The 26,659-nt window shown below is 43.9% G+C and overlaps 1 protein-coding gene across 6 annotated transcripts in view; it reads left to right on the top strand.

Annotated features, from left to right (window-relative positions):
* mpp4a (MAGUK p55 scaffold protein 4a) overlaps positions 1 to 26,659 on the top strand; it is a 50,202-nt gene that overhangs the window by 13,006 nt on the left and 10,537 nt on the right. For 2 of the 6 annotated variants that reach the window (XM_036959502.2, XM_090216338.1), the window contains exons 5-16: positions 592 to 723; positions 5,405 to 5,486; positions 9,519 to 9,604; positions 9,891 to 9,968; positions 10,185 to 10,381; positions 11,205 to 11,263; positions 15,043 to 15,060; positions 15,188 to 15,229; positions 15,348 to 15,368; positions 17,691 to 17,744; positions 19,052 to 19,219; positions 19,432 to 19,512. In XM_036959502.2, coding sequence (XP_036815397.2) covers positions 592 to 723; positions 5,405 to 5,486; positions 9,519 to 9,604; positions 9,891 to 9,968; positions 10,185 to 10,381; positions 11,205 to 11,263; positions 15,043 to 15,060; positions 15,188 to 15,229; positions 15,348 to 15,368; positions 17,691 to 17,744; positions 19,052 to 19,219; positions 19,432 to 19,512 — 1,018 coding nt within the window. Of the gene's footprint in view, positions 1 to 591; positions 724 to 1,339; positions 1,683 to 1,930; positions 3,478 to 5,404; positions 5,489 to 9,518; positions 9,605 to 9,890; positions 9,969 to 10,184; positions 10,382 to 11,204; positions 11,264 to 15,042; positions 15,061 to 15,187; positions 15,230 to 15,347; positions 15,373 to 15,539; positions 15,555 to 17,690; positions 17,745 to 19,051; positions 19,220 to 19,431; positions 19,513 to 26,659 lie in introns of those variants that run through there. The other 4 variants (XR_016490703.1, XR_016490702.1, XR_016490704.1 and 1 more) reach the window with 3 other exon arrangements.

Here is a 26,659-nt window from a genome sequence, read left to right as displayed (position 1 = left end):
TGGCTGACTTGCTGACTGACTGACTGGTTGGCTGACTGACTGGCTAACTGACTCACTGACTGACTGGCTACCTGGTTGGCTGACTTGCTGACTGACTGACTGGTTGGCTGACTGACTGGCTAACTGACTCACTGACTGACTGGCTACCTGGTTGGCTGACTTGCTGACTGACTGACTGGTTGGCTGACTGACTGGCTAACTGACTCACTGACTGACTGGCTAACTGACTCACTGACTGACTGGCTACCTGGTTGGCTGACTTGCTGACTGACTGGCTGGTTGGCTGACTTGCTGACTGACTGGTTGGCTGACTGGCTAACTGACTCACTGGCTAACTGACTCACTGACTGACTGACTGACTAGCTGGTTGGCCGACTGACTGACTAGTCGGCCTACTTGTTGGCTGACTGACTAGTCGGCCTACTTGCTGGCTAACTGACTGACTGGCTAACTGACTGACTGACTGGCTAACTGACTGACTGACTGGCTAACTGACTGACTGGCTAACTGACTGACTGACTGACTGACTGGTTGGCTGACTGACTAGTTGGCGTACTTGCTGGCTGACTGCCCGTGTTCTTCCTCTCCCAGGCCCTCCTCTCAGCCCATGACATGGTGGCCCAGACGGACTATGAGCCAGTTCTCCCTCCGCTCCCTGAGGACCTGCCGGAAGACGAGGAGGCCATGAGGATCGTCTGTCTGGTCAAGAACAAACAGCCTCTGGTACATATATCTACTAGAACTCTACACCTCACAATGCTGTTACACTCACACATTACACTACTGTTTTTTATTTTATTTGATTTATTTCACCTTTATTTAACCAGGTAGGCTAGTTGAGAACACCTTTATTTAACCTGGTAGGCTAGCTGAGAACACCTTTATTTAACCAGGTAGGCCAGTTGAGAACAAGTTCTCATTTACAACTGCGACCTGGCCAAGATAAAGCAAAGCAGTGCGACAGAAACAACGACAGAGTTACACATAAACAAACATACAGTCAATAATACAGTAGAAAAATCTATATACAGTGTGTGTAAATGAGGTACGATAAGGGAGATAAGGCAATAAACTCTGTTACTGATGACGGCTCAAAGTAGCTGAAGTTACATTCTCAAGGGGAATATTCTGTGGTATACGTATCATGAACATGCAAAACAGTAATCTCTATTTATACGGTCTGTTAGTCACTCTGAGGACATTACAGAAGCTATAATCTGTAGTGACTGCTACTCTCTCGTAGCTCCCCTAAAGACTTCGGTCTCATCCCTGGGGCTGTTAACTTGTTGACTGGGGTGCTAGTCCTAATGTAACCCCAGACTCTGTCTCTACTTATAAGAACGGTGGACGAGGTAGTGCCAGCGGAGGGTTTATGCGTAGTCGTTGGGACAGCCTGCGGCGCATCACCCTCGAGAGACTGGTCCACGGGAGGAGAGCGTGGTCAGGGGAGCATTTAGCCGCGTCAGGGGTGCACAGGGACAGTTATACCTCTGCTGACCTGCTGGCGCCCCTGCTTCCTGGTCAGTCCCGGCCCCTCCCTCGCTTCGAGTCCATCGGGTCGCGACTCCTTCCTCGCTATGACTCCATAGGCAGCTGCAAGCTGTGTCGCCAGACAGGAGACCTCTGGGAGAGAGGCTTGAACCACTCTGCTCCCTCTGTCTACAGCCCTGTACACACAGATGGTAGGAGGACAGAGGGGACACAGGAAGCAGCTACAATACGTGTTAGTGTATTGTGATGCTTCTTCTTTCCTTTCCAGGAAGTATTTTTAAATACGTGTGATTCGTCCTCATCATCACTGTTTCTGTTACTTCTTTCTGCTGGGTTGGATCTTCTTCCTAATGATCATGAATGTTTCTGCTTTCTTTCTCTTCCATCTTCTCCTCTGACCTCTAACCTCTACGACTGTCTTCCTCGTCCCCCTGTGGAGATAAAACCTCGCCTGAGGACAAACAGAACGGAGACAACAGGAATTACGACCTAAGAAAGGGGGACTATGCCTACCTCCTCTCTCACTGGAAGGGCCCCGTCCCAACCATCACTAAGTCCCCTGTCTATCACTCCGCTTTGGGGGACCACCCCAGTAAGATCCTAACTCCTGGTAGTAGTAGCGGTGGCCCCCGGGCTCGGACGGCTCCCTCTAGCCCCACGCCCAGGCGTCGGAGTTGGCTAGGCTCCCAGAACGGAGCTAGCAGGGACCACTCTCTGGATATGACTGAGCAGCCCAGCTTGGACGAGCTGAGGAGTACGGTCCAGGCCGTAGCCAGCAGCATGGAGAACAGCAGTATTGATGTCCGTGACCTGGGCCAGAAGATGGTGTCCGCCACGCAGCTGATGTCAGATAGCGTGGATGAGAATGCTCTAGCTCTCAACTTGTTAGTGGAGGTGGTCGATAAACTGCAGGGACTCGTTATTGAATCCAAGTCTCACGACACACCTCCGCCGCCGCCTCCTCCTCGACCCATACTCTTCCGTTCACCTCCCTCTTCTCTTCCTCCTCCTCAACCCATACTCTTCCGTTCACCTCCCTCTCCACCACCACCTCCTCCTCGACCCATACTCTTCCGTTCACCTCCCTCTTCTCTTCCTCCTCCTCAACCCATACTCTTCCGTTCACCTCCCTCTCCTCCACCACCACCACCTCCTCAACCCATACTCTTCCGTTCACCTCCCTCTCCACCACCTCCTCCTCCTCAACCCATACTCTTCCGTTCACCGCCCTCTCCTCCACCACCTCCTCAACCCATACTCTTCCGTCCACCTCCCTCTCCTCCTCCTCCTCCTCAACACATACTCTTCCGTTCACCTCCCTCTCCTCCACCACCTCCTCCTCCTCAACCCATACTCTTCCCTTCACCTTCCTCTCCTCCTCCTCCTCATCAACCCATACTCTTCCCTCCACCTCCCTCTCCTCCTCCTCCTCCTCCTCAACCCATACTCTTCCCTTCACCTCCCTCTCCTCCACCACCTCCTCCTCCTCAACCCATACTCTTCCCTTCACCTCCCTCTCCTCCACCACCTCCTCCTCCTCAACCCATACTCTTCCCTTCACCTCCTTCTCCTCCTCCACCACCTCCTCTTCGTCCTCAAATCAAACGCTTCCCATCTCCTCCCCCTAGCCACTTTTTTACCTCCTCCTCCTCCTCCTCTTCTTCCTCCTCCTCATCCCCCATCGTAGCCTTTATGGATAGTCACCTCTCACCTCCAAGTTCCAGGAAGTCTTCCTCAGTCTCGGGTCAGAAGGGCAGCGGTAAGAGGAGGGTGGCCATCAGTGGTCCTCTCCAGGGACCTGGTAACGGACAGGCCCATCTCTCCAACGGGTTCTCTGGTTCAGGTTCAGGAGTAGAGGAGGACCAGAACACCACAGGATGCTTTTCCAGTAAGAAGAAGAATAAGAAGAAGTAACACTCAGGATCCTGGTCTCCTCTCCTCCTTCATCTGCTCTGCTGTCTTCAACAACGAACATAACCGTGAAAGGTAAATAGACTGAATTCGGTTGACGGCGTTATCATTCCCAAGGGTTCTGTCTCCTGTATTTGGACTGTTGACCTCCTGTGATCTCAGTCAAAGGTTCAGTGGTACATCCCGTCATTGCAGTGTATAATTTACTTACTATCTCTCCTTTAATCTGGTCTCTACCTTGTTACTGGTTTTACTCTGTCTCACATTCTGGCATCTCTTCATTCTCAAAAATTCAATTAAACTTTCCATCATCATCATCATCACCACCACCACCATCATCACCACCACCACCATCATCATCACCACCACCATCATCATCATCATCATCATCATCATCATCATCATCACCACCATCATCATCCCCACCATCATCACCATCACCATCATCACCATCATCATCATCATCACCACCATCATCATCACCACCATCATCACCATCACCACCATCATAACCATCATCATCACCACCACCACCACCATCATCCCCACCATCATCATCATCATCACCACCATCATCATCACCATCACCATCATAACCATCATCATCACCACCATCATCACCATCACCATCATCACCATCATAACCATCATCATCACCACCACCACCATCATCACCACCACCATCATCATCATCATCACCACCATCATCACCATCACCATCATAACCATCATCATCACCACCACCACCATCATCACCACCACCATCATCACCACCACCATCATCACCATCATCACCACCACCATCATCACCATCACCATCATCACCATCATCACCATCATCACCATCATCACCACCATCATCACCATCACCATCATCACCATCACCACCATCACCACCACCACCATCATCACCACCACCATCATCACCATCACCATCACCATCATCACCATCACCATCATCACCATCATCACCACCATCATCACCATCACCATCATCACCATCATAACCATCATCATCACCACCACCACCATCAGCACCATCACCATCATAACCATCATCATCACCACCACCACCATCATCACCACCATCATCATCACCACCATCATCATCACCACCATCATCACCATCACCATCATCACCATCATTACCATCATAACCATCATCATCACCACCACCACCATCACCACCACCACCACCATCACCATCATTACCATCATCATCACCACCACCACCATCACCACCACCACCACCATCACCATCATTACCATCATAACCATCATCATCACCACCACCACCATCATCACCACCATCACCATCACCATCATTACCATCACCACCATCATCACCATCACCACCACCACCACCATCACCATCACCATCATAACCATCATCACCACCACCACCATCATCACCATCATAACCATCATCACCACCATCATCATCATCATCATCATCACCATCATCACCACCATCATCACCACCATCTGCCTCCTTTTCACTGCTGTTTCATATCATTCATTTCCTCCTGATCACATCGGCTCCTACCGGCATCACCACCTCCGTCAGCTTGACAGGGCATGTTTTGTTGATCGTCATCGTGTCCATCGTCATCGTGTCCATCGTCATCGTGTCCATCGTCATCGTGTCCATCTTCATCGTGTCCATCGTCATCGTGTCCATCGTCATCGTGTCCATCTTCATCGTGTCCATCTTCATCGTGTCCATCGTCATCGTGTCCATCTTCATCGTGTCCATCTTCATCGTGTCCATCGTCATCGTGTCCATCTTCATCGTGTCCATCTTCATCGTGTCCATCTTCATCGTGTCCATCATCATCGTGTCCATCGTCATCGTGTCCATCGTCATCGTGTCCATCTTCATCGCTTTCCCCATGAACCAGAACCATGTCTCGTCTCCATTCACACAAAACACTTCAATTAGGAACTTTTTTATGTCAAAGAAATGCATGCGATCACGTTTTTTTAATGTTTTACCCACCAGGGAGCCACGATAAAGAGGGACGAGGAAACAGGAGAGATATACATAGCCCGGGTGATACACGGAGGCCTTGCAGATCGCAGTGGTGAGTCTGTCTGACTGGGTTCATTCACACATACTATTGACCTTTTCTTCTCAAATGTGACAATTCTGCCTGGTGCATTTATCTAACCGTTACGTCCACCTAGCCATGACTTCCACCTAGCCTTGACTTCCACCTAGCCATGACTTCCACCTAGCCTTGACTTCCACCTAGCCATGACTTCCACCTAGCCATGACTTCCACCTAGCCATGACTTCCACCTAGCCTTGACTTCCACCTAGCCTTGACTTCCACCTAGTCATGACTTCCACCTAGCCTTGACTTCCACCTAGCCTTGACTTCCACCTAGCCATGACTTCCACCTAGCCATGACTTCCACCTAGCCTTGACTTCCACCTAGCCTATACGTCCACCTAGCCATGACTTCCACCTAGCCTTGACTTCCACCTAGCCATGACTTCCACCTAGCCTTGACTTCCACCTAGCCTTTACGTCTACCTAGCCATGACTTCCACCTAGCCATGACTCCCACCTAGCCATGACTTCCACCTAGCTTTGACCTCCACCTAGCCATGACTTCCACCTAGCCTTGACTTCCACCTAGCCTTGACTTCCACCTAGCCTTGACTTCCACCTAGCCATGACTTCCACCTAGCCTTGACTTCCACCTAGCCTTGACTTTCACCTAGCCTTGACTTCCACCTAGCCTTGACTTCCACCTAGTCATGACTTCCACCTAGCCTTGACTTCCACCTAGCCTTGACTTCCACCTAGCCATGACTTCCACCTAGCCATGACTTCCACCTAGCCTTGACTTCCACCTAGCCTATACGTCTACCTAGCCATGACTTCCACCTAGCCTGGACTTCCACCTAGCCTTGACCTCCACCTAGCCTTGACCTCCACCTAGCCTTGACCTCCACCTAGCCTTGACGTCCACCTAGCCTTGACTTCCACCTAGCCTTGACCTCCACCTAGCCTTGACCTCCACCTAGCCTTGACGTCCACCTAGCCTTGACTTCCACCTAGCCTTGACTTCCACCTAGCCTTTACGACTACCTAGCCATGACTTCCACCTAGCCTTGACTTCCACCTAGCCTTGACTTCCACCTAGCCTTGACTTCCACCTAGCCTTGACTTCCACCTAGCCTTGACTTTCACCTAGCCTTGACTTTCACCTAGCCTTGACTTCCACCTAGCCTTTACGTCTACCTAGCCTTGACTTCCACCTAGCCTTGACTTCCACCTAGACTTTACGTCTACCTAGCCATGACTTCCACCTAGCCATGACTTCCACCTAGCCTTGACTTCCACCTAGCCTTGACTTCTACCTAGCCATGACTTCCACCTAGCCTTGACTTCCACCTAGCCTTTACATCTACCTAGCCATGACTTCCAACTAGCCTTGACGTCTACCTAGCCATGACTTCCTCCTAGCCTTGACTTCCACCTAGCCCTGACTTCCACCTAGCCATGACTTCCACCTAGCCATGACTTCCACCTAGCCATGACTTCCACCTAGCCTTGACTTCCACCTAGCCTTGACTTCCACCTAGCCTTGACTTCCACCTAGCCTTGACTTCCACCTAGCCTTGACTTCCACCTAGCCTTGACTTCCACCTAGCCTTGACTTCCACCTAGCCTTGACTTCCACATAGCCATGACTTCCACCTAGCCTTGACCTCCACCTAGCCTTGACTTCCACCTAGCCTTGACATCTACCTAGCCATGACTTCCACCTAGCCTTGACTTCCACCTAGCCATGACTTCCACCTAGCCTTGACTTCCACCTAGCCTTGACTTTCACCTAGCCTTGACTTCCACCTAGCCTTGACTTCCACCTAGTCACGACTTCCACCTAGCCTTGACTTCCACCTAGCCTTGACTTCCACCTAGCCATGACTTCCACCTAGCCATGACTTCCACCTAGCCTTGACTTCCACCTAGCCTATACGTCTACCTAGCCATGACTTCCACCTAGCCTGGACTTCCACCTAGCCTTGACCTCCACCTAGCCTTGACCTCCACCTAGCCTTGACCTCCACCTAGCCTTGACGTCCACCTAGCCTTGACTTCCACCTAGCCTTGACTTCCACCTAGCCTTTACGACTACCTAGCCATGACTTCCACCTAGCCTTGACTTCCACCTAGCCTTGACTTCCACCTAGCCATGACTTCCACCTAGCCATGACTTCCACCTAGCCTTGACTTCCACCTAGCCTTGACTTCCACCTAGCCTTGACTTCCACCTAGCCTTGACTTCCACCTAGCCTTGACTTTCACCTAGCCTTGACTTTCACCTAGCCTTGACTTCCACCTAGCCTTTACGTCTACCTAGCCTTGACTTCCACCTAGCCTTGACTTCCACCTAGACTTTACGTCTACCTAGCCATGACTTCCACCTAGCCATGACTTCCACCTAGCCTTGACTTCCACCTAGCCTTGACTTCTACCTAGCCATGACTTCCACCTAGCCTTGACTTCCACCTAGCCTTTACATCTACCTAGCCATGACTTCCAACTAGCCTTGACGTCTACCTAGCCATGACTTCCTCCTAGCCTTGACTTCCACCTAGCCCTGACTTCCACCTAGCCATGACTTCCACCTAGCCATGACTTCCACCTAGCCATGACTTCCACCTAGCCATGACTTCCACCTAGCCTTGACTTCCACCTAGCCTTGACTTCCACCTAGCCTTGACTTCCACCTAGCCTTGACTTCCACCTAGCCTTGACTTCCACCTAGCCTTGACTTCCACCTAGCCTTGACTTCCACCTAGCCTTGACTTCCACATAGCCATGACTTCCACCTAGCCTTGACCTCCACCTAGCCTTGACTTCCACCTAGCCTTGACATCTACCTAGCCATGACTTCCACCTAGCCTTGACTTCCACCTAGCCTTTACGTCTACCTAGCCTTGACTTCCACCTAGCCTTTACATCTACCTAGCCATGACTTCCACCTAGCCTTGACTTCCACCTAGCCTTTACGTCTACCTAGCCATGACTTCCACCTAGCCTGGACTTCCACCTAGCCTTGACCTCCACCTAGCCATGACTTCCACCTAGCCTTGACTTCCACCTAGCCTTGACTTCCACCTAGCCTTGACTTCCAACTAGCCTTTACGTCTACCTAGCCATGACTTCCACCTAGCCTTGACTTCCACCTAGCCTTGACTTCCACCTAGCCTTGACTTCTACCTAGCCATGACTTCCACCTAGCCTTGACTTCCACCTAGCCTTTACATCTACCTAGCCATGACTTCCACCTAGCCTTGACTTCCACCTAGCCTTTACGTCTACCTAGCCATGACTTCCTCCTAGCCTTGACTTCCACCTAGCCTTGACTTCCACCTAGCCATGACTTCCACCTAGCCATGATTTCCACCTAGCCTTGACTTCCACCTAGCCTTGACGTCCACCTATTCATGACCTCCACCTAGCCTTGACTTCCACCTAGCCTTGACTTCCACCTAGCCTTGACTTCCACCTAGCCTTTACGACTACCTAGCCATGACTTCCTCCTAGCCTTGACTTCCACCTAGCCTTGACTTCCACCTAGCCATGACTTCCACCTAGCCATGACTTCCACCTAGCCATGACTTCCACCTAGCCTTGACTTCCACCTAGCCTTGACTTCCACCTAGCCTTAACTTCCTCCTAGCCTTGACTTCCACCTAGCCTTGACTTCCACCTAGCCTTGACCTCCTCCTAGCCTTGACTTCCACCTAGCCTTGACCTCCACCTAGCCTTGACCTCCTCCTAGCCTTGACTTCTACCTAGCCTTGACTTCCACCTAGCCTTGACCTCCTCCTAGCCTTGACTTCCACCTAGCCTTGACTTCTACCTAGCCTTGACTTCCACCTAGCCTTGACTTCCACCTAGCCTTGACTTCCACCTAGCCTTGTGTGCTTTTTTTGTGGCTAATATAGAAACAATTGCCTGACTTGAGAGACTAGCATTTACCTGTACAGTCATGATTATCTCTATCAAACCTCTTAGCGACTTGCTGCTGCCTGAGTCTGTAAGATCAAGTTGTGGATCCAAGGTTTCCTTACTGTGTTTGTTGTGCAGGTCTTCTGCATCCAGGGGATCTGCTGGTGGAGGTGAATGGGAACCCTGTAGAAGGACTGGACCCAGAACAGGTCATACAGATACTGGTCAGTTATTCTCCTCTCTCTCTCTCTCTTTCTCTCTCACTCTCTCTCTCTCTCTCTCTCTCTCTCTCTCTCTCTGTATCTCTCTCTCTCTCTATGCATCTCTCTCTTTTCTTCTCTCCCTCTCTCTCTGTCTCTTTTCTTCTCTCCCTCTCTCTCTCTATTTTCTTCTCTCCCTCTCTCTCTGTCTCTCTCTCTCTCTCTCTCTCTCTCGTCTCTCTATTCTTCTCTCCCTATCTCTCGTCTTCTCTCGTCTCTTTATTGTTCTGTTTTAAACTCATCCCTCTAGGTCCAATCTCAAGGCACTATTTTGTTCAAAGTGATTCCAAGCACACCACAATCAACTAAGACCCAACAGCCAGCCTTGGTGAGGTCACTATAACAATCTCTCAATAATCCAGGTAGTTTCCTAATAGCATGTGTGTTGTTTGTTTACTCATGTCCTTCCTCTCCGCTCCAACTTCTTCTTCTACTGCTTCTTCTGCTGCTTCTTCTTGTTCTTCTGCTGCTTCTTCTTCTTCTGCTTCTTCTTCTTCTTCTTCTTTTTCTGCTGCTTCTTCTGCTTATTTTTCTCTCTCCTCAGCTGTATGTGCGGGCCATGGCAGACTACTGCCCCCTGCAGGACCCAGCCATCCCCTGTCCTGACGCTGGCATGGTCTTCAGTAGAGGAGACCTGCTGGAGATAGTCGACCAGACAGACATCCACTGGTGGCAGGCTAGGAAGCTGCCCAGTGCCTCAGCCTGCGCTGGCCTCATCCCCTCCACCAGTCTGCTCAAGAGGTGACAGACAGACAGACAGACAGACAGACACACAGACACACAGACACACAGACACACAGACACACAGACACACAGACACACACACACACACACACACACACACACACACACACACACACACACACACACACCACAGCCTTCACAAGAGGTGGGACACCACCTGGGATCAATTCCATTTCAATTCAGTCAATCAGTTTACTTCCTTAATTGACTAAATGAAAATGGAATTGACCCCAACCCTGGAAGACTCCTAATTTAACCCGTAGCCAGACCAACACAGCACAGTTATAGCGGTCACTCAATCGAAGAAGTGTATGTTCAGTGTGATCAAATCAGTGAAGGAGTACGACGGACTTCTGTCATATAGACTGAACTAAAATATAAACACAGCATGTAAATTGGTCCCATATTTCATGTGCAGAAAAAATGTATTCTGATTGGCTGGACCTGGCTCCACAGTGGGTGGGCATATGCCCTCCCAGGCACACCTGGGAAGTTTCAGTCATAGGATTTTTCATGTCGACGTTTTCGGGCATGCACTGTGAACGTAGATTCGAATTGGGAGCGTGAGCACAGTGACTGTCTGAATGTAGGCCTCATACCAGCAGCTGCTAGGTTACAGCGCCATCAGAGCATGGAAGAGGTCATTTTTAGGCCAAAAATCCCAACTCAGATATAACGACATTTATATAATTTAAAAAAGGTAGGTTACCTTGGCTACGCAGACAATCGATCTGAGATCGACTTAAGTTTCAGGGATGTTTTTGTTGTTTTTGTTTTTTGTTGCTTTAACCCCCTGACCTCTCTGGTCTCCATTGTGCAGCAAACAGAGGGAGACATGGTGGTCACAGCCTTTCCAGGCCCATACCTGCATCAAATCCTGTGAGTAACAGCACTAACATCCTACTCTTAGACTGTCTGTACACCTATAGTATCACCTATACTATTATATACTATTACACCTATACTATTATATACTATTACACCTATACTATTATACTACTATTAAGGACCCCCATTAGTTCCTGCCAAGGCAGCGGCTACTCTTCCTGGGGTTTATTATGGATCCCCATTAGTTCCTGCCAAGGCAGCAGCTACTCTTCCTGGGGTTTATTATGGATCCCCATTAGTTCCTGCCAAGGCAGCGGCTACTCTTCCTGGGGTTTATTATGGATCCCCATTAGTTCCTGCCAAGGCAGCAGCTACTCTTCCTGGGGTTTATTATGGATCCCCATCAGTTCCTGCCAAGGCAGCATCTATTCTTCCTGGGGTTTATTATGGATCCCCATTAGTTCCTGCCAAGGCAGCAGCTACTCTTCCTGTGGTTTATTATGGATCCCCATTAGTTCCTGCCAAGGCAGCAGCTACTCTTTCTGGGGTTTATTATGGATCCCCATCAGTTCCTGCCAAGGCAGCAGCTACTCTTCCTGGGGTTTATTATGGATCCCCATCAGTTCCTGCCAAGGCAGCATCTATTCTTCCTGGGGTTTATTATGGATCCCCATTAGTTCCTGCCAAGGCAGCAGCTACTCTTCCTGTGGTTTATTATGGATCCCCATTAGTTCCTGCCAAGGCAGCAGCTACTCTTCCTGGGGTTTATTATGGATCCCCATTAGTTCCTGCCAAGGCAGCAGCTACTCTTCCTGGGGTTTATTATGGATCCCCATTAGTTCCTGCCAAGGCAGCATCTATTCTTCCTGGGGTTTATTATGGATCCCCATTAGTTCCTGCCAAGGCAGCAGCTACTCTTCCTGTGGTTTATTATGGATCCCCATTAGTTCCTGTCAAGGCAGCAGCTACTCTTTCTGGGGTTTATTATGGATCCCCATCAGTTCCTGCCAAGGCAGCAGCTACTCTTCCTGGGGTTTATTATGGATCCCCATCAGTTCCTGCCAAGGCAGCATCTATTCTTCCTGGGGTTTATTATGGATCCCCATTAGTTCCTGCCAAGGCAGCAGCTACTCTTCCTGTGGTTTATTATGGATCCCCATTAGTTCCTGCCAAGGCAGCAGCTACTCTTCCTGGGGTTTATTATGGATCCCCATTAGTTCCTGCCAAGGCAGCAGCTACTCTTCCTGGGGTTTATTATGGATCCCCATTAGTTCCTGCCAAGGCAGCATCTATTCTTCCTGGGGTTTATTATGGATCCCCATTAGTTCCTGCCAAGGCAGCAGCTACTCTTCCTGGGGTTTATTATGGATCCCCATTAGTTCCTGCCAAGGCAGCAGCTACTCTTCCTGGGGTTTATTATGGATCCCCATTAGTTCCTGCCAAGGCAGCAGCTACTCTTCCTGGGGTTTATTATGGATCCCCATTAGTTCCTACCAAGGCAGCAGCTACGCTTCCTGGGGTTTATTATGGATCCCCATTAGTTCCTGCCAAGGCAGCAGCTACTCTTCCTGGGGTTTATTATGGATCCCCATTAGTTCCTACCAAGGCAGCAGCTACGCTTCCTGGGGTTTATTATGGATCCCCATTAGTTCCTGCCAAGGCAGCAGCTACCCTTCCTGGGGTCCAGCAACATTAAGGCAGTTATTTACAATTAAAAATATTACATGACATTACATTTGACCTGCCTTGTTGATAGTGCTGTTAAGAAGGTAGAAACTAGCGCCTGTAGGACCTGCCTTGTTGATAGTGTTAAGAAGGTAGAAACTAGGGCCTGTAGGACCTGCCTTGTTGATAGTGTTGTTAAGAAGGTAGAAACTAGGGCCTGTAGGACCTGCCTTGTTGATAGTGTTGTTAAGAAGGTAGAAACTAGGGCCTGTAGGACCTGCCTTGTTGATAGTGTTGTTAAGAAGGTAGAAACTAGGGCCTGTAGGACCTGCCTTGTTGATAGTGCTGTTAAGAAGGTAGAAACTAGCGCCTGTAGGACCTGCCTTGTTGATAGTGTTAAGAAGGTAGAAACTAGGGCCTGTAGGACCTGCCTTGTTGATAGTGTTGTTAAGAAGGTAGAAACTAGGGCCTGTAGGACCTGCCTTGTTGATAGTGCTGTTAAGAAGGTAGAAACTAGGGCCTGTAGGACCTGCCTTGTTGATAGTGTTGTTAAGAAGGTAGAGCAACACTTTATTATGGACAGACTTCTCCCCATCTTAGCTACTACTGCATCAATATGTTTTGACCATGACAGTTTACAATCCAGGGTAACTCCAAGCAGTTTAATCACCTCAACTTGCTCATTTTCCACATTATTCATTACAAGATTTAGTTGAGGTTTTGAGTTTAGTGAATGATTCCTCCCAAATACAAATCTATTAGTTTTTGAAATATTTAGGACTAACCATTCTGAAACTGACTCCAGCTCTTTAAGTGTCACAGTGATTTTCAGTCGCTGTAGTAGCTGACATGTATTGTGTTGAGTCATTCGCATACATACACACTGTCATTAGTAAAAAAAAAAAAAATGAAAAAAGTAAGGGGCCTAGAGCGCTGCCCTGGGGAATGCCTGATTCTACCTGGATTATATTTGAGAGGATTCCATTAAAGAACACCCTCGGTGTTCTGTTAGACAGGTAACCCTCAAAACACAATATAGAAGGGGATGTAAAGACATAACAGATACGTTTTACCAGCAGCTGACTGTGATCGATAATGTCAAAAGCCGCACTGAAGTCATACAAAACAGCCCCCGCAATCTTTTTATCATCAATTTCTCTCAGCCAATCAGTCATTTGTGTAAGTTTCGGTGCATGTTGAAGGCCCTTCCCTATAGGCGTGCTGAAAGTCTGTTGTCAATGTGTTTACTGTAAAATAGCATTGTATCTAGTCAAACATCATTTTTTCCAAAAGTTTACTAAGGGTTGGTAACAGGTCAACATTCACAAGGCCGCAGGGCCAGACGGATTAGGTTTAGAACATCTACTCATTCAAGGGTTTGTCTTTATTTTTACTATTTTATACATTGTAGAATAATAGTGAAGACATCACAACTATGAAATAACACATATGGAATCATGTAGTAACCAAAAAAGTGTTAAACAAATTTACAAATATATTTGATATTTGCGATTTTTTTGACCGGTAGTGTATATTCATTGAGCAATAAAACAACGGCCTCCACCGTGAGGTCTGAAAATGCCATAACGAGCACACGCTTATTCTGTGTTGCCAAAGGAATAGCGCCTTGGCATATTTTTCCTGTTGTCATATTCTGAGTTTTCTCAGCCAAAATAATTAGCCAGAGCGCTAATTCAAAAGAAAGAGAGAAACTCTCTCACGACGTAAGTCCCGTCCTTAACGAATTCTCGCATGTTTTCAACACTTCCAGGATATACCCTTTGTGTCACGTGAAAGACGTGATCCCCTGTGCAAATTCACTGTTAAGACTATTGTTGATGTAATTGTTAATGATAACTACTGATACAGTAAATTCAAGGGGTCTGTCTATGTCAAAACACCTTAATGGTTCGTGCCGTTCGTTTGGAAAGGATTAAAAAACAAATTAAATAAATCAGAAGCATGTAAGTCATTGTTCAGTAAATTATCTTGAATATCCATAGCCAAAGTCACAACACTCTATAGTGTGAATTCTAGATAAGATAGATTCTGTAAAATATGGACCACAAAGCTCCACCCTCTTTTGTGTGTTTGGTGTTTGTCAGGTTGTCCAAATGTCTTTATCTTGAGTTCTGTTTCCTTTGTCTTCTCTGCTGACCCTAAAGTGAGCATAGCTGGTGATGGTACGTACAATATATAAACAAATACTTTTTTTGTGGTGTGGGGGCGGGGGGGGGGGGGGGCGACTTGGATTTGTCTTGACCGAGACAGTAGCAGGATCTCTGTTTGGCCTTGTGCTTTCTCTTCCAGAGGACGACGTTAAGACCAACATTGGGAACGGTGCCATAGCAGGTAACCACATCGTCCTCATTCCATATCACTCTTATAATAATCTGTTGTATACTAACTACTATTGCTCCGTAACAACAGGCAGCGAATTAACACTTTTTTTTTGATCGGTCTTTATTAGATGAAGAAGATTTTGAATCTGGTAGGTAAGTTTTTATTAGAGTCATGGTTTTGATCAATTCTGTCGATGTATCTGTTTTCTTTCAATATAGTGTTCATCAGTATTTTTTGTGGTTCATCTGTACGATGAAAAGAGACCGTTATTCACCAGTTTTTTTTCTTCTCTTTATTTTCCACCGTTGTGATATTCTAGAGGACCTCAGAGAAGGTCAATATACCAATTAATATTTCTTGCTGTGAATCGTTTTGTCAATTTATCATTTGACTGTTTACTGTAGTAGTTGTTTACCTGTATTCTCTTGGTTTGGAGAGTATAAAACAATATTATAATACATTTTCCCAGTGTATTCAGAAGAGGACAATACAGTGCCTTCATAAAGTATTCACACCCCTTGACTTTTTCCACATTTTGTTGTGTTACTGCCTGAATTTAAAATTGATTATATGTAGATTATTTTGGTAAATAGCCTACACACAATAAACCATAATGTCAAAGTGGAATTATGTTTTTAGAATTTTTTTTGAAAGGCACTAAAGTAAAACTACAACTACTTTGTGTTATGTTTGGAGGCAATACAATACAACACATTACTGAGTACCACTCTCCAATACAACACATTACTGAGTACCACTCTCCAACACAACACATTACTGAGTACCACTCTCCAATACAACACATTACTGAGTACCACTCTCCAACACAACACATTACTGAGTACCACTCTCCAACACAACACATTACTGAGTACCACTCTCCAATCCAACACATTACTGAGTACCACTCTCCAATACAACACATTACTGAGTACCACTCTCCAATACAACACATTACTGAGTACCACTCTCCAACACAACACATTACTGAGTACCACTCTCCAATCCAACACATTACTGAGTACCACTCTCCAATACAACACATTACTGAGTACCACTCTCCAACACAACACATTACTGAGTACCACTCTCCAATCCAACACATTACTGAGTACCACTCTCCATATTTTCAAGCATGGTGGTGGCTGCATCATGTTATGGGTATGCTTGTAATCGTTAAGGACTGAGGAGTGTTTCAGGATAAAGCACAGGAACAATCCTAGAGGAAAACCTGGTTCAGTCTGCTTTCCACCAGACACTGGGAGATGAATTCACCTTTCAGCAGGACAATAACCTAAAACACAAGGCCAAATTTACACTGGAGATACTTATAGAGTTATAGATTTGACTTAAATGTGCTTGAAAATCTGTGGCAAGACCTGAAAATGGTTTTCTAATAATGATCAACAACCAATTTGACAGAGCTTGAAGAATTTGGAAAAGAATCATGGGCAAATGTTGCACAATCCAGGTGTGGAAAGTTCTTATAGACTTACCCAGAAGACTCACAGCTCTTAGAGACTTACCCAGAAGACTCACAGCTCTTAGAGACTTAACCAGAAGACTCACAGCTCTTAGAGCCTTACCCAGAAGACTCACAGCTCTTATAGACTGACCCAGAAAACTCACAGCTCTTAGAGACTTACCCAGAAGACTCACAGCTCTTATAGACTGACACAGAAAACTCACAGCTCTTATGGACTGACCCAGAATACTCACAGCTCTTATGGACTGACCCAGAAGACTCACAGCTCTTATAGACTGACCCAGAAGACTCACAGCTCTTATGGACTGACCCAGAAGACTCACAGCTCTTATGGACTGACCCAGAAGACTCACAGCTCTTATAGACTGACCCGGAAGACTCACAGCTCTTATAGACTGACCCGGAAGACTCACAGCTCTTATAGACTGACCCGGAAGACTCACAGCTCTTAGATACTTACCCAGAAGACTCACAGCTCTTATGGACTGACCCAGAAGACTCACAGCTCTTATGGACTGACCCAGAAGACTCACAGCTCTTATGGACTGACCCAGAAGACTCACAGCTCTTAGAGACTTACCCAGAAGACTCACAGCTCTTATAGACTGACACAGAAAACTCACAGCTCTTAGAGACTGACCCAGAAGACTCACAGCTCTTAGAGACTTACCCAGAAGACTCACAGCTTTATAGACTGACCCAGAAAACTCACAGCTCTTAGAGACTTACCCAGAAGACTCACAGCTCTTATAGACTGACACAGAAAATTCACAGCTCTTATAAAAAAATATATATAAAAAAAAATCTAAAACCATGTTTTCACTTTGTCATTATGGGGTATTGTGGGTAGATGAGTGGGACAAAAACATATATTTAATCCATTTTGAATTCAGGCTGTAACACAACAAAATGTGGAATAAGTCTCGGGGTATGAATACTTTCTGAAGGCACCGTATATAATAACATTGTAATGAATGTTCCCAGTGTATCCCGAAGAGGCTGAAGAAGGAGCACATACGATGGGTGGCATCTACATCTGTAAGATGTTTTTTCATTGACACTTTTATTAATCAATCATCCTTTTTTGTAAGCTAACGATGCTTGCAACATAGATTTACAGCTTTTTGTTGTTGTTGATGATGTTAATCTTGTAGTCATTTATGTTGTTGATAATCTTGTAGTCGTTTATGTTGTTGTTGATGTTAATCTTGTAGTCGTTTATGCTGTTGTTGATCATGTTAATCTTGTAGTCGTTATTGTTGTTGTTAATCTTGTTGTCGTTTATGTTGTTGTTGTTGATGATGTTAATCTTGTAGTCATTTATGTTGTTGATAATCTTGTAGTCGTTTATGTTGTTGTTGATGTTAATCTTGTAGTCGTTTATGTTGTTGTTGTTATTGACGATGATGTTAATCTTGTAGTCGTTTATGTTGTTGTTGATGATGTTAATCTTGTAGTCGTTATTGTTGTTGTTGATGATGTTAATCTTGTAGTCATTTATGTTGTTGATAATCTTGTAGTCGTTTATGTTGTTGTTGATGTTAATCTTGTAGTTGTTTATGTTGTTGTTGATGTTAATCTTGTAGTCGTTTATGTTGTTGTTGATGTTAATCTTGTAGTCATTTATGTTGTTGTTGTTGATGTTAATCTTGTAGTCGTTTGTTGTTGTTGATGATGTTAATCTTGTAGTCATTTATGTTGTTGTTGATGTTAATCTTGTAGTCGTTTATGTTGTTGTTGATGTTAATCTTGTAGTCGTTTATGTTGTTGTTGTTGATGTTAATCTTGTAGTCGTTTATGTTGTTGATGATGTTAATCTTGTAGTCGTTATTGTTGTTGTTGTTGATGTTAATCTTGTAGTCGTTTATGTTGTTGATGATGTTAATCTTGTAGTCGTTTATGTTGTTGTTGATGATGTTAATCTTGTAGTCGTTTATGTTGTTGATGATGTTAATCTTGTAGTCGTTTATGTTGTTGTTGTTGATGTTAATCTTGTAGTCGTTTATGTTGTTGATGATGTTAATCTTGTAGTCGTTATTGTTGTTGTTGTTGATGTTAATCTTGTAGTCGTTTATGTTGTTGATGATGTTAATCTTGTAGTCGTTTATGTTGTTGTTGATGATGTTAATCTTGTAGTCGTTATTGTTGTTGTTGTTAATCTTGTTTGTTGTTGTTGATGATGTTAATCTTGTAGTCATTTATGTTGTTGATAATCTTGTAGTCGTTTATGTTGTTGATGATGTTAATCTTGTAGTCATTTATGTTGTTGTTAATCTTGTAGTCGTTTATGTTGTTGATGATGTTTATCTTGTAGTCGTTATTGTTGTTGTTATTGTTGTTTCCAGCGGGATTCCGGCGTAGTTTCCGTCTGTGGCGGAGGATGACCCACCGTAAGCGTCGCCAATCCTGCTACTCCTGTTCTCCCAACACCTCGGCTCTGTCCAGCCCCTATGAAGAGGTGGTCAGCTACCAGAGACGACCTGACGACCCGCACAGACTGATCATCCTCGTAGGTGAGGAGCTCACTGCTTATATATTGTTTATGTTCTGTATCTGAAGACGATGATGATACATGATTTGTTATTGTCCTTTGTCACAGGGGAAACAGAAATTAGTCTCCCTAAACCCTCTGAGACGGTCTTACACACACACACACACACAGCTTATAGGTTGGGGTATCACATCTACTGTAGTGGTGTAGGGCTGACAGTGTGTGTTTCTACAGGTCCTTCTGGTGTAGGGGTGAATGAACTGAGGAAAAGACTGATCAAACTCAACCCACACACCTTCCAGGGAGCTGTGCCTCGTAAGTTTATATTCCATCTATAGTGTCTAGTATCATATGTTTATATTCAGTAGTGGAAAAAAGTACCCAATTGTCAATCTGGAGTAAAAGTATAGATACCTTCATAGAAAGTTACTGAAGTAAAAGTGGAAGTCACCCAGTAAAATACTACTTGAGGAACAGTCTAAAAGTATTTGGGTTTAAATATACTTAAGTCTCAACGTTAAATGTAATTGCTAAACTACACTTAAGTATCAAAAGTGGAAGTTAAAAAGTATAAATAATTTTAAATTCCTTCCATCAAGCGAACCAGATTGCACCATTTTCTTGTATTTAAAAATGTACGGATAGTCAGGGGCACATTACAACACAATTACAACAAGTACGTGAATTTCACCGTTCTCCTGTCCTGCTAAGTACTCAGCATGTAACGAATACTTTGTGTTGTCAGGGAAAATGTATGGAGTAAAAAGTACAATATTTTCTTTAGGAATGTAGTGAAGTAAAAGTTGTCAAAAATATAAGTAAAGTAAAGTACAGATACCTCCCAAAAACTACTTAAGTAGTACTTTAAAGTATTTTTTACTTAAGTACTTTACACCACTGGTTATATTCCATCTATAGTATTGTATGTTTATATTCTATCTATAGTATATAGTATTGTATGTTTATATTCCATCTATAGTACTGTATGTTTATATTCCATCTATAGTACTGTATGTTTATATTCCATCTATAGTATTGTATGTTTATATTCCATCTATAGTACTGTATGTTTATATTCCATCTATAGTATTGTATGTTTATATTCCATCTATAGTATTGTATGTTTATATTCTATCTATAGTACTGTATGTTTATATTCTATCTATAGTATATAGTACTGTATGTTTATATTCCATCTATAGTACTGTATGTTTATATTCCATCTATAGTACTGTATGTTTATATTCCATCTATAGTATTGTATGTTTATATTCTATCTATAGTATATAGTATTGTATGTTTATATTCCATCTATAGTACTGTATGTTTATATTCCATCTATAGTACTGTATGTTTATATTCCATCTATAGTATTGTATGTTTATATTCTATCTATAGTATATAGTATTGTATGTTTATATTCTATCTATAGTATATAGTATTGTATGTTTATATTCCATCTATAGTACTGTATGTTTATATTCCATCTATAGTATTGTATGTTTATATTCTATCTATAGTATATAGTACTGTATGTTTATATTCCATCTATAGTACTGTATGTTTATATTCCATCTATAGTACTGTATGTTTATATTCCATCTATAGTATTGTATGTTTATATTCTATCTATAGTATATAGTATTGTATGTTTATATTCCATCTATAGTACTGTATGTTTATATTCCATCTATAGTACTGTATGTTTATATTCCATCTATAGTATTGTATGTTTATATTCTATCTATAGTATATAGTATTGTATGTTTATATTCTATCTATAGTATATAGTATTGTATGTTTATATTCCATCTATAGTATTGTATGTTTATATTCCATCTATAGTATTGTATGTTTATATTCTATCTATAGTATATAGTATTGTATGTTTATATTCTATCTATAGTATATAGTATTGTATGTTTATATTCCATCTATAGTACTGTATGTTTATATTCCATCTATAGTACTGTATGTTTATATTCCATCTATAGTATTGTATGTTTATATTCCATCTATAGTATTGTATGTTTATATTCTATCTATAGTATATAGTATTGTATGTTTATATTCCATCTATAGTACTGTATGTTTATATTCCATCTATAGTATTGTATGTTTATATTCTATCTATAGTATATAGTATTGTATGTTTATATTCTATCTATAGTACTGTATGTTTATATTCCATCTATAGTATTGTATGTTTATATTCCATCTATAGTGTTGTATGTTTATATCCCATCTATAGTATATAGTATTGTATGTTTATATTCCATCTATAGTATTGTATGTTTATATTCCATCTATAGTGTATAGTATTGTATGTTTATATTCCATCTATAGTATTGTATGTTTATATTCCATCTATAGTGTATAGTATTGTATGTTTATATTCCATCTATAGTATTGTATGTTTATATTCCATCTATAGTATTGTATTTTTATATCCCATCTATAGTATATAGTATTGTATGTTTATATTCTATCTATAGTATATAGTATTGTATGTTTATATTCCATCTATAGTATTGTATGTTTATATTCCCTTAAAGTGCCTTTGTAGTTGGATAGAAATCATTCAACTGTTGTGTCACAGTAAGGAAATGCAAACAGGCCCTGTGGAGGATCTAGTCAAGGCTTTACATCACCACTTAGTATGATTTATAATGAACATGTGTCTAACTTGGCACCGTTATGCAATTATAACAAAGGTACACTATGCAGAAATTGCTCCGCCATTTCCTGGTTAATAATACAATTCGAATAGTTTGCCTAATTTCAGTTTATGTCACAAAACAAGCAAGTATGGTGTCGAGAATTATTGTACGAACTAAACCGCTGTGAAATATATATTTTTCTTTTCCCAAAATATTGTATTTTCAGCTGTTTGAAGCTGCTTTACAAAACCGAATGTAAAAGACGCAAAAACTTAATTTAAGGGAAGCATAGAACTAGTGCACGTAGAACAGATCTATTGCTTCTTAGACTTGCTTTCAATGAGAATGACAGATCTATAACACATAGGACAGAATGACAGATCTATAACACATAGAACAGAATGACAGATCTACAACACATAGAACAGAATGACAGATCTATAACACATAGAACAGAATGACAGATCTATAACACATAGAACAGAATGACAGATCTATAACACATAGAACAGAATGACAGATCTACAACACATAGAACAGAATGACAGATCTATAACACATAGAACAGAATGACAGATCTATAACACATAGAACAGAATGACAGATCTATAACACATAGAACAGAATGACAGATATATAACACATAGAACAGAATGACAGATCTATAACACATAGAACAGAATGACAGATCTATAACACATAGAACAGAATGACAGATCTATAACACATAGAACAGAATGACAGATCTATAGTTACATACTGCAGCTTTAAGGCGTGGTGGCCATGATGGCCCAGAGCCAGAGATGAGGCTGTGTGAGATACACACAGGAGCTTGCTAACAAGTTATCAAAGTAAACTAATTCACTTTCCTTTTAACCTTTTAACCAAATTCAAGCCGGAAACTCACGCTCAACCTGAATTAGCATTTCTTTGCACTTTGCTAGTAAAAACAATAGACAGGAACAACACACCCAGATTATAATCTAATCAATTGATGATGGGAGAGCACCCCAGTGTCACTCCTATTTGAACTACCCGCCAATCGAAGAACAAAATAACCCTGTTTCTCTGTAACAGTAAATCCACTTCCTGTACAATAGAACACATACAAATTCACAGATCTTTATTGAACTCTTGAAACAATCAAAACATGACAATTTGATCCACACAGTAACATTCAATTCGTCGATTCACGCGCCCCCATGATTCTGTGGGAACGTCCCTCCCCTGCCATAGCCCGCAGATAAGGTGTGGTAGACCCCTGTCATAGCCCACAGATAATGTGTGGTAGACCCCTGCCATAGCCCACAGATAAGGTGTGGTAGACCCCTGCCATAGCCCACAGATAAGGTGTGGTAGACCCCTGCCATAGCCCACAGATAAGGTGTGGTAGACCCCTGCCATAGCCCACAGATAAGGTGTGGTAGACCCCTGCCATAGCCCACAGATAAGGTGTAGTAGACCCCTGCCATAGCCCACAGATAAGGTATAGTAGACCCCTGCGATAGCCCACAGATAATGCATAGTAGACCCCTGCCATAGCCCACAGATAAGGTGTGGTAGACCCCTGCCATAGCCCACAGATAAGGTGTGGTAGACCCCTGCCATAGCCCACAGATAAGGTGTGGTAGACTCCTGCCATAGCCCACAGATAAGGTGTGGTAGACCCCTGCCATAGCCCACAGATAAGGCGTAGTAGACCCCTGCCATAGCCCACAGATAAGGCGTAGTAGACCCCTGCCATAGCCCACAGATAAGGTGTGGTAGACCCCTGCCATAGCCCACAGATAAGGTGTGGTAGACCCCTGCCATAGCCCACAGATAAGGTGTGGTAGACCCCTGCCATAGCCCACAGATAAGGTGTGGTAGACCCCTGCCATAGCCCACAGATAAAGTGTAGTAGACCCCTGCCATAGCCCACAGATAAGGTGTGGTAGACCCCTGCCATAGCCCACATATAAGGTGTGGTAGACCCCTGCCATAGCCCACAGATAAGGTGTAGTAGACTCCTGCCATAGCCCACAGATAAGGTGTGGTAGACCCCTGCCATAGCCCACATATAAGGTGTGGTAGACCCCTGCCATAGCCCACAGATAAGGTGTGGTAGACTCCTGCCATAGCCCACAGATAAGGTGTGGTAGACCCCTGCCATAGCCCACAGATAAAGTGTAGTAGACCCCTGCCATAGCCCACAGATAAGGTGTGGTAGACCCCTGCCATAGCCCACATATAAGGTGTGGTAGACCCCTGCCATAGCCCACAGATAAAGTGTAGTAGACCCCTGCCATAGCCCACAGATAAGGTGTGGTAGACCCCTGCCATAGCCCACATATAAGGTGTGGTAGACCCCTGCCATAGCCCACAGATAAGGTGTGGTAGACTCCTGCCATAGCCCACAGATAAGGTGTGGTAGACCCCTGCCATAGCCCACAGATAAAGTGTGGTAGACCCCTGCCATAGCCCACAGATGGTCAGCCATCCAAACAATGTTATAAATGGTGACTGAGTCATCACGCTGGGCCTCGGCGCCTGCAAGTCACTAGTACCACCTTCTGTCATTCTTCCACTACACCTTGTATGCATGTATTCCATCTATAATGTCTAGCATCATATGTTACTTTAGCATATATAGTGTATGTGGACACCCCTTCAAATTAGTGGATTCGGCTTTTTCAACCACACCCTTTGCTGACAAGTGTATAAAATCGAGCACACAGCCCTGCAATCTCCATAGACAAACATTGTCAGTAGAACGGCCTTACTGAAGAGCTCAGTGACTTTCAACGTGGCACCGTCATAGGATGCCACCTTTCCAACAAGTCAGTTCGTCAAATGTCTGCCCTGCTAGAGCTGCCCCAGTCAACTGTAAGTGCTGATGTTGTGAAGTGGAAATGCCTTGGAGCAACAACGGCTCAGCCGTGAAGTGGTAGGCCACACATGCTCACAGAACGGGACCTCCGAGTGCGGGAAGCGTGTAGCGCGTAAAAATCCTCTGTCCACAGTTGCAACTCTCACTACCGAGTTCCAAACTGCCTCTGGAAGCAACGTCAACAAAATACCTGTTTGTATGGAGCTTCATGAAATGGGTTTCCATAGCCGAGCAGCCGCACACAAGCCTAAGATCACCATGCGCGTTGCCAAGTGTTGGCTGCAGTGTTGTAAAGCTTGCTGGACTCTGGAGCAGTGGAAACGTTCTCTGGAGTGATGAATCAGGCTGCACCATCTGGCAGTCCCACTTACGAATCTGGGTTTGTCGAATGGCAGGAGAACGCTACCTGCCCCAATGCATAGTGCCAACTGTAAAGTTTGGTGGATGAGGAAATGGGCTGTTTTTCATAGTTCGGGGCTGGGCACCTTAGTTCCAGTAAAGGGAAATCTTAATGTTACAGCATACAGTACAATCAGACCATATGTCTCCTCTATGTATCTCTGTACTGTATGTATCCTCTATGACTCCTCTATGTATCTCTGTACTGTATGTATCCTCTATGACTCCTCTATGTATCTCTGTACTGTATGTATCCTCTATGTATCTCTGTACTGTATGTATCCTCTATGACTCCTCTATGTATCTCTGTACTGTATGTCTCCTCTGACTCCTCTATGTATCTCTGTACTGTATGTCTCCTCTATGACTCCTCTATGTATCTCTGTACTGTATGTATCCTCTATGTATCTCTGTACTGTATGTATCCTCTATGACTCCTCTATGTATCTCTGTACTGTATGTCTCCTCTGACTCCTCTATGTATCTCTGTACTGTATGTATCCTCTATGACTCCTCTATGTATCTCTGTACTGTATGTCTCCTCTATGACTCCTCTATGTATCTCTGTACTGTATGTCTCCTCTATGACTCCTCTATGTATCTCTGTACTGTATGTCTCCTCTATGTATCTCTGTACTGTATGTATCCTCTATGACTCCTCTATGTATCTCTGTACTGTATGACTCCTCTATGTATCTCTGTACTGTATGACTCCTCTATGTATCTCTGTACTGTATGTCTCCTCTATGTATCTCTGTACTGTATGTATCCTCTATGACTCCTCTATGTATCTCTGTACTGTATGTCTCCTCTGACTCCTCTATGTATCTCTGTACTGTATGTATCCTCTATGACTCCTCTATGTATCTCTGTACTGTATGTATCCTCTATGACTCCTCTATGTATCTCTGTACTGTATGTATCCTCTATGACTCCTCTATGTATCTCTGTACTGTATGTCTCCTCTGACTCCTCTATGTATCTCTGTACTGTATGTATCCTCTATGACTCCTCTATGTATCTCTGTACTGTATGCATCCTCTATGACTCCTCTATGTATCTCTGTACTGTATGTCTCCTCTATGACTCCTCTATGTATCTCTGTACTGTATGTCTCCTCTATGACTCCTCTATGTATCTCTGTACTGTATGTATCCTCTATGACTCCTCTATGTATCTCTGTACTGTATGTATCCTCTATGACTCCTCTATGTATCTCTGTACTGTATGTCTCCTCTATGTATCTCTGTACTGTATGTATCCTCTATGACTCCTCTATGTATCTCTGTACTGTATGTCTCCTCTATGTATCTCTGTACTGTATGACTCCTCTATGACTCCTCTATGTATCTCTGTACTGTATGTATCCTCTATGACTCCTCTATGTATCTCTGTACTGTATGTCTCCTCTATGTATCTCTGTACTGTATGTATCCTCTATGACTCCTCTATGTATCTCTGTACTGTATGTCTCCTCTATGTATCTCTGTACTGTATGTATCCTCTATGACTCCTCTATGTATCTCTGTGCTGT

Source organism: Oncorhynchus mykiss, chromosome 22 (genome assembly GCF_057628025.1).
Source record: "Oncorhynchus mykiss isolate SJ-2025 chromosome 22, ASM5762802v1, whole genome shotgun sequence".
In the NCBI taxonomy this organism is placed as follows: Eukaryota; Metazoa; Chordata; class Actinopteri; order Salmoniformes; family Salmonidae; genus Oncorhynchus; species Oncorhynchus mykiss.
Note: the sequence above shows the minus strand (reverse complement) of the source record. Positions and strands in the feature narration are given on the sequence as shown.